We start from the raw sequence: 14,061 nt of genomic DNA on the forward strand, positions 1-14,061 counted from the left end.
AACCAAGTGTGCTGGCGTCACAGTTCTGCCTCCCCTCCACACACACAGACACAGTGCTGACTTTGTCCCAACTCTGCCTGGGTCCTGCCATCTCAGGCCGTAGCCCATCCCTTAACCTTTCTCAGAGACGTGAGCCTCTCAGGCATGAGACAGGTACTTCCCAAGCACTAGGCAGTTGCTGGGACATGTTTCTGTGCCATTTATCGTCACCCGGGGCCTTCACCTCTAGCATTTGCAGTGCCCCTGGCTTGTGCCTCTCTTGCCCAAATCTTTTGTCCTTGCAAGTTACTGCCTGACATACTCTTCCTTCCCAACCTCCATCTCCACATCTGTCCCAAGGCCTCTGCTCATTCACCCACTCAGCCTGTTCCCTGTTCCCTTCCCCCATGTGCTGTTGGAACCACTGCCTCAGAATATTCCTTTCTTTTTGCCTAAGCTGCTGCTGCCTCCACTGTTTCCATTTTGGGGATTTTGAAAGGTTTACCCTTCCACTTGTTTCTTCCCTGGCTTCGTGGCACTTTGCTGCTCTCTTCTGTCTCCTTCTGGCTCTGGGCTGCTCCACCTGCATGTGGAATTCTTTGGCTCTGTGGCAACACTAAGCTCTCGGTGTCATCGACCCCAGCTGTCGCTTTCATGTCCATGGCTCCACTGCTGGCCAGGGCGTCTCTCGGGTTACCTTTCTATTTCTCCTTGGGGTCTCGGGTTTTTCTGCTTAAAGGTGTCATGTCTTCTCAAAGCTGTTGTGTGTAGGCGGATGCAGCCATGCTTCCCTTCCCTCCCAGACACTATGCCTGCTTTGAGGGTGGCAGGGCGGGATATGGCTTCTCTGGGACTGCTGGGGTCAGGTGGACTGCAGGCCACCTCCCAGCACTGCCTTATGCTGGCCACATGATCCCAAGCATACTATTTTGCTGCTTTAGTTCTCTTAGCCATTTTTTCCCCCTAATGGAAGGATGATGGTAGTTTCTTCCTCACATGGTTCCTGAGAGGATGAAAGGAAATGATGAGAAGTGTAGCAGTTCAGTGCCCACCCCTGCCAGTCCTTTGCTTGTGCTACTGTCCCCTTTGTGGGGATTACCCTTCACTTCTTCCTGGCTGGTTGATTTCCCCCATGAGAAGTCAGTCCTGAACTTGAATTCCTCAGCTGAGTAGGATGTAGCTCCTGTGTCAGCCCTCAGCATCCATGCTCCCTTGACGGGCATCAAGGCTCTCTGCCCACTAGACTGTGAACGTGCTGAAAGTTGAGATTCTGAGAAGTTCATCTTCATACATACCCACAGGGCGGACAGGAGCTGATGCATAGTGTCTGGCAGGTGCTGGGTAAATGCCTATCCCATATGTAAATGATGTAACTTGGATGATGTTAAGTAGTTTTCTAAGCTGTAGCTCACACTTTTGTGTTTATTAGTTCTCTGTAACTTCTAATCTTGAACCAAGTTAAATAATATTGAATGTGCACTTAGCAAGGCACAGTTTTCTGAGTACTTTGCTGAGGGTATCTTCATAAGTCCTCTCGTAGCATTTCTGTGTGCTTGCCAATGGGAATATTATTTCCATTTTTGTGTGAGGAGACTGAGGTGAAGGGAAGTGACTGCATGAGATGAAGCAAGAACTTCCAAGCGCTGGCTAGCCACCTCTTGTGTTTCTACTTGCTTTCTCAATTTCTAGACCAGTTGGAACTACTCAGACAAGGTGTATTCTCCTGCAAGGCACTGTCATGCTCTTGGAACATTTTTTAAAGGGGAAGACAGCACTTTTTTAAGCTGCGCAAACCTAATGACTACTGTCAGGTCTGCTTAACTTGGTCACGGTAGCACTCAGTCATTCTAAGATAACATGTCAAAGAGATGGCATGGCTAAATTCCAGCGAGATGTGACTTAACGAAGACAAGTGGCCAGCCTGTGGGCCCTTGCTTGCTGATCCCTACTCTAAGCAAGGTTAGTTGCGATTGAAAATTAGTATGCTTCTCCTAGTTGGACTGTTGGGAAGGTTTTTATTGCTTTTGAGCTACCAGGAGAGCCACAGCCTGTGATTGCTTTTCATTTCCAGATCCTGTCTTGGAGAGAAGAGTGGGAGAACAGCCCTTGGCACCAGCCCCGGAAAAACCCACCTCACCTGTCCGGGCCACAGAGCCAAAGGCCAAGGATGGCGGCAGGCGGGCAGTTCAGAGCGCACAGGACTTGAGTGACACATCCATGGATGCAGTGGGCATCCCACTTCGGGTATGAGTATTGACCTGCAAGTCCTTGTGAGACCTCATCTTAAATAGGCTGTGACAAGTGTGTACCCCATGTGCTTGTGAGCCCCCAGGAGCTGTGCTGCAGGTAGCACTTTCCCCAGAGCAGGTGGAGGATGCTCAGAAGTCTCCGGAGAAGTAGGCCTCATGGGCAAATTAATAGAAGGCTGGCTGGAACCGCATCAGAGAAACTCCTCCACAGCAGAACTACTGAGTGGCCCTGGGTCTGTAAGCCTTGGAGGGGAGAATGTTGTAGCCAGTCTTCCTTTATTATTGCTCTGTGGAGCCAATTCAGAAATTCGTGATCTGGGGTTAGAGAGGCTAAGGGCCAGGGTTCCTGTTCAAGGCTCTCATGATGGAGTGACTGAGCAGGAGACAGGAAGGGGGCCACAGGACGGATTCAGCCGGCCTCCATGGAGGAGCAGTTCTCATGATACCCGTGTTCTGGCTCTCTCCTGCTGCACAGGCGCCACCTGCAGGTCTCGGGCAGCTCCAGGGAAGCTGGAGAGTTGGGTGAATTCTGACCTGGGAGTTGGGTGAATTCAAGTCATCCCCTGCATCTGCCAGATCCTGGGCTGCAGTATGTTCTACAACTTCCATCTTGCAAATAAAATCTGTTTTTTCATCCCTCTGAAGAGGACAATAGAAATAACAGTGGATTTTGCATCAAAAGAACTGTTCTGTGGTCCTAAGTAATGATGCAGAAAGAGAATTCCTTTTATAAATTTTTAAAGGTTTGTTTATTTGAACGAATTACAGAGAGAGGCAAACAAAGAGAGAGACATCTTCTGTCTGCTGGTTTACTCTCCAAATGGCCGCAATGGCTGGGGCTGGACAGGGCCAGAGCCAGGAGCTTGGGAGCTTCTTCTGGATTCTCCCACATGGGTGCAGGACCCCAAGCACTTGGGCCATCCTTCATTATTCTCCCAGGCACATTAGCAGTGATCTGGAATAAAAGTGGAGCAGCTGGGAATAAAACTGGCACTTACATGGGATACTGGGTCACAGGCAGAGGCATAACTCACTGTGTCACAGCATCAGCTCCACCTAGACCTATTTCTACAGAGTGAGCCAGAGTGGGCAGGGGCTCAGCATGGCATGGGTATATATCTCTCACAGTCTAGAATGCTTTACTTCGGTCAGCCTAGGTCACATATAAAGTAAGGTTCTCTCCATAAGTGTAATTTTATAAAATAGGAATGGACACATCTGAGGTGGATCTTCCTCCACTATTTTCAAAAACAGGCATTCTTTCGGTCAAACGTCACTGGACTGAATCAGGTCTGAATCTTCTAGTCTGGCTGCCTTTTCTTCCCCAAACATTTTGTCTTTTTAAAACAGACGTAAATGCAACACTTGTGATGTTGGATGTTGCCACTTCCCCATTTGATTTTGATTTAATAATCAGAAATGTTGCAAAACAGGCCAAGGTTTCCATTGTATTTTACTCTTTGCTTTTGTTTTTATCCAGAACACCGAGAGATCAAAAGACTGGTACAAGACCATGTTTAAACAGATCCACAAACTGAACAGAGGTACTGATTTTCATTTGTAAAACCTGTGCTGTGGACCAGGTGCTGACTGTTGCAAGTGGGGGCTGATTCATTTTGCTAGGAGAACCTATAGGCACTGGTTTGCTGATACTGGCCATATACCTTCAGAGGATGTTGAGAGCAGCTGCGTGCCTTGTGTTTGGGAATTGAGGGTTACTCACAAGTCCTCCTTTCCAGATGAGGAATGCAGCGGGCTGAGCCTGGCAAGCTGCTGCCTGTGGTGCAGTATCCATCTGCCTGGGATGCAAACCGCTCCCACTCCCACCTGCTTCCAGTGTTAGGTCCATTTCTCCGTGTCAGCCCGTGACTGCCTTGTGGGTGGAGTGAATGGAGGGCACGCTGACCTACTGGCCATTAAAGAAACTGTGCTCTCACCTAGCTTCAGCCTCTTAAGTCCTTGTGGGACTTTGGGTCAAGCATCATAGTCTGCTGTGTTTGTCCTGCTTCCTTGCCTCTGAGGGATGTCACATGGTCTAAATGGGAATCCCTGAGGCCTTATGAAGTAGCAGCCACAGTGCACCTGTAAGGCTGGGCTGATAGGAAAAATATCTGGTCTGGGAGCCAGTCCTTGGCAGACAGCCGTGAGAGTCAGTCAAGAGCTGACACGCCAAAGCCTGCTCAAGCTGAAAGACAAGTGCTTCTAAACTAGGGGTTTACTTGCCCAGCTGCAGGTGACCCAGCATGGAGAGCCACAGGTCAGCACTCACACAGGTCATGGCCCCATCAGCTCCCATCACTGCCAGGCTGCCAGCAGGCAGGGCTGTGGCCACACCGTGGGAAGGGTACCACTCTTCCTGCAGGCAGAGCATCCTGTCCTTCCCTGTGCCCAAATCCAGTCTGGCTGCCTGATGTGATTGACACATGAAGGCAAAGAGAAGGTGTTCTGGGTAGGGTTCCCACCTAAGCCGCAGATGTCCAGTGTCTCTACTGAGCTGCGGATGCCCACTCGCAACACTGTTAATTAGCTCCCATTGGGTTCACAGTGAATCTGGGTGTGTCCCTCTGTAGATTCAGAAATGCCAAATACTGAGCACCAGAAAGAATCAGGAGTAAAATCTGTTAGGGTTAGCTGGCTGAGCTCAGTCATAACGGCCCTACTAAGTGCTAAACCTCTGTGATTGAATATGATCAATTCCACTGGTCACTTCCTCCATCCATGTGTGACTTTACCTTGTGCAAATCTAATGCGGATACACAGGGTGCATGCATATTAGCCAAAGACATAGTTTCATTGGCCTACTTGTATGTAGTTATTAATTCAGCCCAAACGACAGGTGCCAAACCCAACTGCTGCCCTAATGAGAGGCAGAGATATTTGCAGACTTGAGTCTCTATGTGTTTGCCTGGATTCTAATGTCTAATTACAAGCATTTGTGTAACATTTTAGTCTAGTATTTTCATTACAAAGTACTTATTATCATACTTAGTACTTCTTAACCAACAAGAAGTGAAAACTTGAAGCCATGTTCTAAAGGCCTCTTACGCATGGAGCCTGTTTCTATGTAATTCTCTGTCCCAGAAGACAATGATGTGATCCTTTCTGATGTGTCTCAGCAATTCAGGCAAAAGGACTGGATTTTCTCCTTAAAGCAGTTTGGATTTCTGACATATCGCTAGCACAGCTTGTCTTGTTCCATAAGCAAGGGGCCTGGGCCTGAACTGTGTCTGCATTTCTACTCGTTCATTCTCTCCATTTGTATCTTCCTCTATTCTCTCTCCAAAACCTGCTCCTCTGTCCAGACACACCTGAAGAAAACCCTTATTTCCCTACGTACAAATTCCCTGAACTTCCTGAAAGCCAGCAAAATTCTGAAGGTACCATCAACTTAGACAGCGTATCTGTTGCCTTAGCTTTAAAGTAGTTCCTTTAGTTCCATTATCGGCATAAGGTTTTGGCTTCTAGAGTTTGTTCTCATAGTCATTTTTGGTTGGTGGAAATTTTATTTCATTCATTTGCATGATGTGCTGTATTAAAATGACTAAGTCCTTTCTAACTCATTAATCTGTTTTTTAAGTGTGATGCCATTGTGTTTTAATAACATTAAAAATGGTAATCAGTCATTCGAAAGAGTCAGCTGGGGACTTGTCAGCTCCTCCACTTCACGGTGGATAGATTCAAAACCCACTGCTTTTCTCTGCTGCAGAGGACAATCCTTACACTCCTACCTACCAGTTTCCTGCATCTACTCCTAGTCCTAAGTCTGAAGGTAATTCAGGGGACATCGTGTGCCTCCCTCTGTACCAGTGCTCTGCTCTCCTTTTCACCTGGTTTTCTTTTCCTGGTGCCGAAGGGCTGTCTCCTATTCATTTGCTTCCCTCTGACCTTATGTTTTGCGGTGGTGTTTCCTCGCTGGGAGTATGAGCAATGTCTACCATGTGGTATCTTGGTCCTGTGCCCATAGGATGTACATAATTGATGAGGGGAGTCAGTGTAGTTTAGTTATAATGCTTGGGGACTTGGGGACTTGCCTGTGCCAAACTACCCAGGACCTGGTGTCCAATGGGGGAGGAGAGGTGGAGCCACACACTGTTGGTGTCTGAGCCGTGACTTGGGAAGGCTGAGTCACTGTGTGGGCTGGAGGGACATGGACCTACCAGGATCTATAAGGGTGCAGCTGACTTCACACCAAGCCCCTCTTGTCGTGGGCCCTCAAAGTATCTCTGGAAGAGTGTCTCTGCGAGGACACCAGGGATAAGAATTAGTCCTGGTAGGAGATTAACTTACCCTCGAGAGAAAGGGTTTTGGCCAAGCTGGGAAGTACTTTATCAAAGAAATTTATAGGAACTTGTATCTTCTGGGGGAGAAAAGGCACATCTATATCTGAGAGATAGCCTTTTCTGGGACAAAAGGTGTAGGTGTCAAATAAACTTGTAAAAGGTGACTCAAGGGCAGTCTGAGAAATCTCTTTGTAGCTGAGATTGTCTGATCTTTGAATGAGTGACCCAGAAAAGAGGGAAGAAGTGTGGAGGAAGACATTTTGTTGAACGTTCCTCCGGGGTACGATGTTGAAGGCTCTGAACTCCCTTCACCCAGCAGTGTAGGGAGCCCTTGCTGTGCTCCGTGCACTGTCTTTAGACGTGAGTGAGACATGGCCTGTCTCCAGACATCTGTATTTGGTGGAAAGTTAGACAAGGCCACTTCGGCTTGCTGTGCCTAGGGTGTGGCAATCGTGAGAGCATCTACCCAAAGACCCTGCTGGGATGCACTAGGTCCTCAGCAACAGCTGGGGAGTGTCGCTAAGGACAGTAAGGCTTGGGAATTTGAAACCAGGATTCTGTTTAAAAATATTTGCCAGTGTGGCCATGTTGGTGCTTCTCTGCCCTGATAAGCTCAGTAAGCCATATAATACAACCTTTCTCATCCTCATTCACCAAACTTCCTTTTAAAGAATTATTTGTTTGAGAAGGAAAAGGAAAAATGATAGAGGCAGGGAGGGAAGAGAGACAGACAGACACAGAATCCTACCCATTGGTTCACTCCTAAAATACCTGTAATGGTTAGGCTGAACCTAGAAGCCAAGAACTCATCTTAGGTCTTCCCAGTGGGTGGCAGGATTCTAACTACTTGAGCTGTTAGCTGGAAAATGGAATTGGGAACAGATCCAAGACTTGAACCCAGGCATTCTGATATGGGACAGAGGTGTCCTAACCAGCATCTTTGCAACTGGTGTTAAACACCTGCCCCATCAAGCTCTTACAGATCATTCACCACCCATGAGGTGATAATTTGAATGCTTTAGACACCGTATTAGTTGACATGTAATAGTCTGTCACTTTTGGTGTGTGCCATGTGTCTTAGTCAGTGGTTTGCACATGTTTCATGCCCGGGTCCTATTTGAGTGAAAAGAAGAATCTACCAAGCAAACCCACACATGGAACTAAAATTCTGGTGACTTGATTCTTTTCAATGGCTTCAGTGTCAACAAATCTGTCTGCTGTAGATAACTTGGGCTTTTGGTCTTGGGACACAGATTTTACTGAAAGCACTGCTGGAGAGATGCCTGAACTGGGTGAGGGTGAAGTTTTTTTCAGGGTAAGTTTGAGTAATTTGGGTTTTTGGTGTGTGCTTTATTTGGACTTTTGGACCCAAGTCACTTGTAACAGAGGGTTGCCTTCCAGGATCAGTGGACAAGGGCAAAGCACAGTGAAGGCATAGCTGCTCATGGACTTAGACAAGCAAAGGCCAACTTGGAGAAGTCCTGTGGAGAGGAGCAGTGTCTCCCGTATGACAGGAAGATTGCCTTAGACCCGTCACCAGCAGCACCTGTGGTCAGCCCAGCTGCTGGTCTGAAGACAGGATTTCACGGCCTCACAGTTGGAGCCCTGTGTCATCAGGCCACCACACCTGGCAACCTGGGTGACACTGAACTCTGCTATTGCACATCCGGTCTGGCACAGCAGGGGTGAGAGTAAGGGATGATAGGACCACTTGTCACATATGATGTAAAAATAGACCTTACTCTTTTTCATTTTGAAAGACCAAAGAAGGAAGAAATGGTCTTAATGAATAAAAAAAGAATAATAATCACCACGATGATTCAACTTTAACACAAGTTTCTAAGAAGTTGTCTTCCCTAGAGAGCTTTTAAAAATAGAATTAGTTTCATCTCTGGCCCCCACCCCTGCCTGGGTGACACAGGCAAGCATGAATCATTGATGTATTCTGTTAGGTCAGCTTTTTTCACAAATGGGGAAAATGTTTGAGCTAGAATTTGAGCTGGATCATTTTAAAGCTCTTGTTTATTTTGTGAGTGAGTGAGATTCTTTGCACTTCCAGACGGTGGTTTGTGGTTCTGATGTCTGCACGCCAGCAGGCCTTCAGCAGCCCTGTCCGTGGTGCTGCTCGGCTCTAGGCACAGGCGAAGACCCATCCGTGCTCACTGGAAGCTCTGCCCCTAGATTTTAATGCGTGTTAGTTAGGAAATAGCTTTGCTGAGACACTGAGCTCTCATTCCAGTGGCTGCTTCCTGGGGAGGAGATTTTTGTTGCTACTGCTATTTCATTTTCATTCAAAAATTTGAAAATAGAATTATTTGTAGTGAACCAATCAAAGCCTTGCCTAAGGGCTCCTGCCTCTGTCTAAATCCTAGTGGCTTACAAAGGGTAAAAAAACAACCATTCCCAGATATCTCAAGGCTGGCTCCACTTAGTAATAAGGGACTTGGGGAGATTTGGCTTATCTTGGCACAACAACTTTCTTTTTCTCCCCCAGCTACAGTGAAAAAAGTAACCTTCTGGCCAGAGTTTTAGAAGATAAATATGCCTAAAGTGATCAGGTCATAATTGTTAAGGCTTAAAATGTGCTTTTGAAAACAACCAAACCTCTGTAAATTCCAATGAGAGATCTCCACTAGTGGTTTTACAAGCTTTGCAACCACTTTTGGTGGTAGGAAAGAGATGTGACATGCACTGGTAGGTAGTTTTATGAAGTAGGAGTGAGAGGACCAGCTATGGAGAAATGTCTTCCCCACCCTCCTGCTTTAAGAAGCAGCAGTATGTCCAGCACCTTACAGCTCGCAGTCAGCACCAGACAACTCCACAGTCCTGTGGAAAATACCAGCATCACCACCACCACCAGGCAGCTGTATGTCTGCCATGAGTTGGCCTTTCCCAGATACAGGCCTTTCCATTGAATGCATGGCTATTTTTATCTCATTTTTGTCCTTCTAGCAATTTCATGAAGTAAGCCTTCATTTCATCAGTGAGGACTAGAAGGCTCAAAGAGGTTGGATAGTGTGTGCTAAGACCACACGGTAGGTGGCACAGCCAGGATGCACACTGGTGTGTGGGGCCACCAGACGTGGACTTTTCCTTACCCTGCTGCACTGCTCGGCCGAGTACTTTGTCTTTTAATACCTTCATGTTCTTGCCTGTCCTTTTCTCATCAAGGTCTTTCATGTCCACCCAACTTTCCCTGTGACAGCCCTGCCTTAGTCTGCTGGACCAGTTCCTCCCAGGATGATGTTTTGGAGAGATCACTGTGGTTGAGACCCATAGCCATGGTTGAGAATCACTGTAATGAAAGAGCACCACACTGCCCCCAGCCCCCACCCTCATCCGCAAAGGGGCAAAGATACTTACCCAGATGCAGCCTTGGAAATTTGAATTAGAGTGCGGAATCCAGATTCAAGAGAAATGCCTTTCCCTTCTGATCATACTCAAGTGATGTTAGCTTACTGGGTCTGTTTGCTGTTGTAAAAAGTAGAAGCTGTTTGACAATGATGGCTCTCAATCTGCAGCAGAACCAAGTGAGCCATGTGCTACTTGGTTGTCTATAGCTGGTGCAGGCCTGTTGGCCATTGCTAAAAGGGAGGTTCCAGGAAGCAGCTTTTGTGTTGCTCTTGGATGTTTCTCCCACATTGAGGGCAGACGGCAGTTACCTCCTGGTGCTGTGATTCCAAACACCACCTGTAGGTGAGATCTCCATGAGTTTTGTGGCGTGTGGTCTGCCTCATTGTGATTTCTTCTCATTCCTAAAGGAGATGGGCACAAAGGCAAGAATTTCAGGAGGCACATTTTCTCAGGCAAGCCTGCAGATGAGTTAAAATACTTCCTTACCAGCCTTGCAGGGTTTCTAAGAATAGCTGTATTTTGCTTAAATTAAGCAGGCCACAGTGTTCTGAAGGTATTGGGCTAGGATCTGTGCCTCCTGCCCCAGAGTCCAGCTGGTGCTGCCCAGAGGAGGGGCTGAACTGCTCACAGCTTCCACCTTTGCTCTCCTTGCAAGAGCTGCCTGGCAGGTCTCCGCCTATCAAGTGTGCAAATGTTGGCCAGCCTGCTGGGCAGCTCAGAAGCATAGCTGTCACCCCTCTTCTGCTTGATGGCCCTGGGAAGCTGACAGGGAATGAGGACGGTGAGTCTTTGTCCAGCCCTCTGGTCTTCCCAGACTTGCTTTTGTCGCTTCATTTGTTGCTATGTCTTCAGCAGTTTCACATTCTGTCCTGACTCGTTTTTAATCTCTTAAAACTTAGCTGTCACAGAGGGCGTAATAATTTTGCCCGCACTCACTACACTTGCTGGTTTCCTTGCTCCCTTTGCTTGCTTTTTCATTGCCCATCCCACCCAGTCTCCACCACAATCTATATTGGTGTCTATTTATTATTGTAAGGTAGATTTACAAAGAGAAGGAGAAAGAAGAATCTTGCCTCTTGCTAGTTCACTCCCTAAATAGTCACAACAGCCAGAGCTGAGCTGATCTGAAGCCAGGAGCCAGAGCTGCTTCTGAGTCTGCAACATTGGTATAAGGTCTGAAGGCTTTGAGCCATCCTCCACTGCTTTCCCAGGCAATTAGCAGAGAGCTGGATGGAAAGTGGAGCAGCAGGGACATGAACCAGCACCCATATGGAATGCTGGCACTACACGGTGGAGGATTAGCCAGTCGAGTCATTGCACTACCTCTCTACTTGTCTTTAACTACTTCTGCTTGTGTGTGTGTGCACCTATTGCTGCCTTTAAATTCTTCTTCCTCTTAAGTGTATTTTGGGTAAAATCCAAGAAGGAATTATGTTGAGCTGTGGGGAAAGTATGTTTAAAATGAGCCATTAATGTTGGAAAGATTCAGTATCAAAGTCAAAGAAATGCTTAGCATTGATATGCAGTAGATAGTGAGAGGTGGTTATGAAAACGCTGCTTTCTGCCCCTCATCCCATTTTGATTTGTTACCTGATATTATAAAGCAACAGTTTCTAACCAATACTTCTGGTTAGTTTTAAGATTTTTTAAAATTCTTTTTTTTTTTGAGATTTATATTCATTTTTATTGGAATATACAGAGAGGAGGAGAAACAGAGAGGAAATCTTCGTCCGATGCTTCACTCCCCAAGTGGCCGCAATGGCTGGAGCCAAGTCAATCTGAAGCCAGGAGCCTGGAGCTTTCTCCAGGGCTCCCACATTGGAGCAGGTCTCAAAGCTTTGGGCCGTCCTCGACTGCATTCCCAGGCCACAGGCAGGGAGCTGGATGGGAAGCAGGGCCGCCTGGATTAGAACTGGTGCCCATATGGGATCCTGGTGCACTCAAGGTGAGGACTTTAACTACTATGCTATCGTACCAGGCCCAAGATTTTAAAAAATTCTTTAAAAATCCTTAAAGAAAAAGTCATTTAGGCACGCATTGGAAGTCCCTGTGGCTCCTGGCAGTTGTAGGAAGGTGGCTGTCTCCCCAAGGTCCCAGGGGAGTTGCTGGTGTAAACAACAGTGGCCAGCAGGGTCCTCTGGGTCCCTAAAGTAAGTTCAGTTCATCCCGGGTGAATTCTGCTTAGTATCAGAGCTTCCCAGAATCACCAGTCCAAGATATGCTGAGAGTGCTGCCAAGCTTCCATGTCTGCTGCTTGGTACACCAAGGGCCACGGTCATGAGCAGCGATCACAAGATCCCAGCTCAGCAGACTCCACTGTGGCATTGTTGTCAAGAGCCCTTGGCGTGATAGGGAAAGCAGGGGTCAGGTGCTAGTTCACGGACAGCCTGAGAAACACTGCATTTAGTGTGCCTTTCCTGTGGTTACACAGACCCACTCTCATTGCATTTGATCCGTCTGTGCCTCCCACCCAGTTTTCCCATTCCAGGCATTTCTGCTGCCTGCCTCTCTTTCTCAGTATGGTTTTGACTTTGCTGGGAGAACATTGTGAAAAGCAGGTGGAGGATGGAGCAAGTTAACTCAGCCTTGTGCATTGTCCCTAGAGACCAGAAGGAGACAGAAAAGCTACGAGCAGTGGGGTAATTTGAACAACTTTCCTAAGCATCCCCCAGGGCAGGGAGATGGGGAAAATTAGAGCAGAAGCTATGTATGAGTTGGCCTGGCCAGCAGTTCAATTCAGGACTTGAGTTTCAGAACAACGCCTCTTGCTGCCTTTTCTGTAATAAAAACGGGAACTGAATAGCCAAATCTTTCACCTTTCCCAGCACTGGGCACAGCAGACTGGGTGAAAGAACCAAACAGCCATTCCCTTTCTAGTCTAGGATCTAGGAGGTGCCTTAGGAAGCTGGAAGGACTCGAAATCTATTCCCAGTGTCTCGCTCGCTGTGCCTCAGTTCTCTTTTCTGTAAAATGTTCACTTCTTCCTGGGATTCTTGCAAGGTGTGGGTGGGATATTAGTAAATCACCAACTATCACTAGGTCCTTAATAATGGAAATTAGAGTTACTTTTCATATTCTATGTGGAAGAAAAATTTCCCTAACCTTGCATTTCCAAGGCAAGCATCTAACAAGGAAAAGGACAGATGATCCATCCCCTGGAAGTTGCAGATGTGGTTTGCTCTCTGCAGCAGGCAGCAGGGAATGCACACATCAGCCCCCTAGAATACAGGGGGAGAAGTGGGATGCCCATCCCTGTGTCCCTGGGGGTAACCTTTTTCACCTGCTCCAGGGCTGAAGGGAGCCTGTTGAAGCATCCAACCACTCAGCCTGCCCTGTGGCCTCCTTCACACAGCTGTCCTCTTGCTTTTTCTGCTCTTCCAAGTAAAGCCATTGATCAATTCCCCATGCACAGCTATTTATTTCCCCATCTTGTGAGAACTCTTTATTATTTTATTCCACGGAATCTTCTAGAATTCCATATCAGAAAGCCCTAGGGAGAAACATTTCTTAAACAGCTGAGGCTTAAAAAAAAACGTACTCATTCTGTACACTCTGCTTCTCCCTATGGCCTTATTCTCACTGCATGAATCTTTAGTAATAATTCTAAATTAACCTTCACCTCCTCATCTGCTCAAGGACTGCCACCTTCCATGACTCAGAGAAGCACAGGATTTTAAGCTAAAACACCAGAATGAATTCTAAGCTATACATATATTGAGTTCTGGATAAGCTAACTTTTCATTTGAAACAGGCAGCAGTTTTTGTTTTCCTAATCAGTTTTAGTTCTTTATGACATTTCTTAGTATAATTATTACATGTTATTTTTTTAATTAAATCAGTGACACAGAATTCTAAGACAATATATTTCTGGATTCAATTTTATCTCCTTTCTCCTACTCTGTTTTTGGAAGTCAGCAACAGTCTCTTACACATTCAGTTTACAATAGTGGACGTTTTCACTGTCTTAGTAGGAAGAACCTTAGGCTTTGTTCAACCTTTGATGTTGGTTAATTTTTGTCCTGAAGGAGGAAGGAGGGAGAGGTGGGAGGAGGAAAGGTAATTTGGTACCTGATGCCTCTACTTTATTTGGACCTTGGGAATATGTAGAATGGGACATGCAGAAGGGTCAAGCAGGGATGACAAATAAGTTATCTTTAAGTAGGACTTTGAGTAACAACCATACTAATTTTCTTTATAGT

The 14,061-nt window shown here is 46.7% G+C and overlaps 1 protein-coding gene across 1 annotated transcript in view; it reads left to right on the plus strand.

Annotated features, from left to right (window-relative positions):
- Window positions 1–14,061, plus strand: part of SORBS1 (sorbin and SH3 domain containing 1) — a 224,912-nt gene that overhangs the window by 148,373 nt on the left and 62,478 nt on the right. The window contains exons 10-11 of the mRNA XM_040992413.1: window positions 2,051–2,223; window positions 3,709–3,772. Of these exons, the coding sequence (XP_040848347.1) occupies window positions 2,051–2,223; window positions 3,709–3,772 (237 nt within the window). The remainder of the gene's footprint in view (window positions 1–2,050; window positions 2,224–3,708; window positions 3,773–14,061) is intronic.

Source organism: Ochotona curzoniae, unplaced genomic scaffold (assembly GCF_017591425.1).
Source record: "Ochotona curzoniae isolate NIBS_2020 unplaced genomic scaffold, NIBS_Ocur_1.0 contig_66, whole genome shotgun sequence".
Lineage (NCBI taxonomy): Eukaryota > Metazoa > Chordata > Mammalia > Lagomorpha > Ochotonidae > Ochotona > Ochotona curzoniae.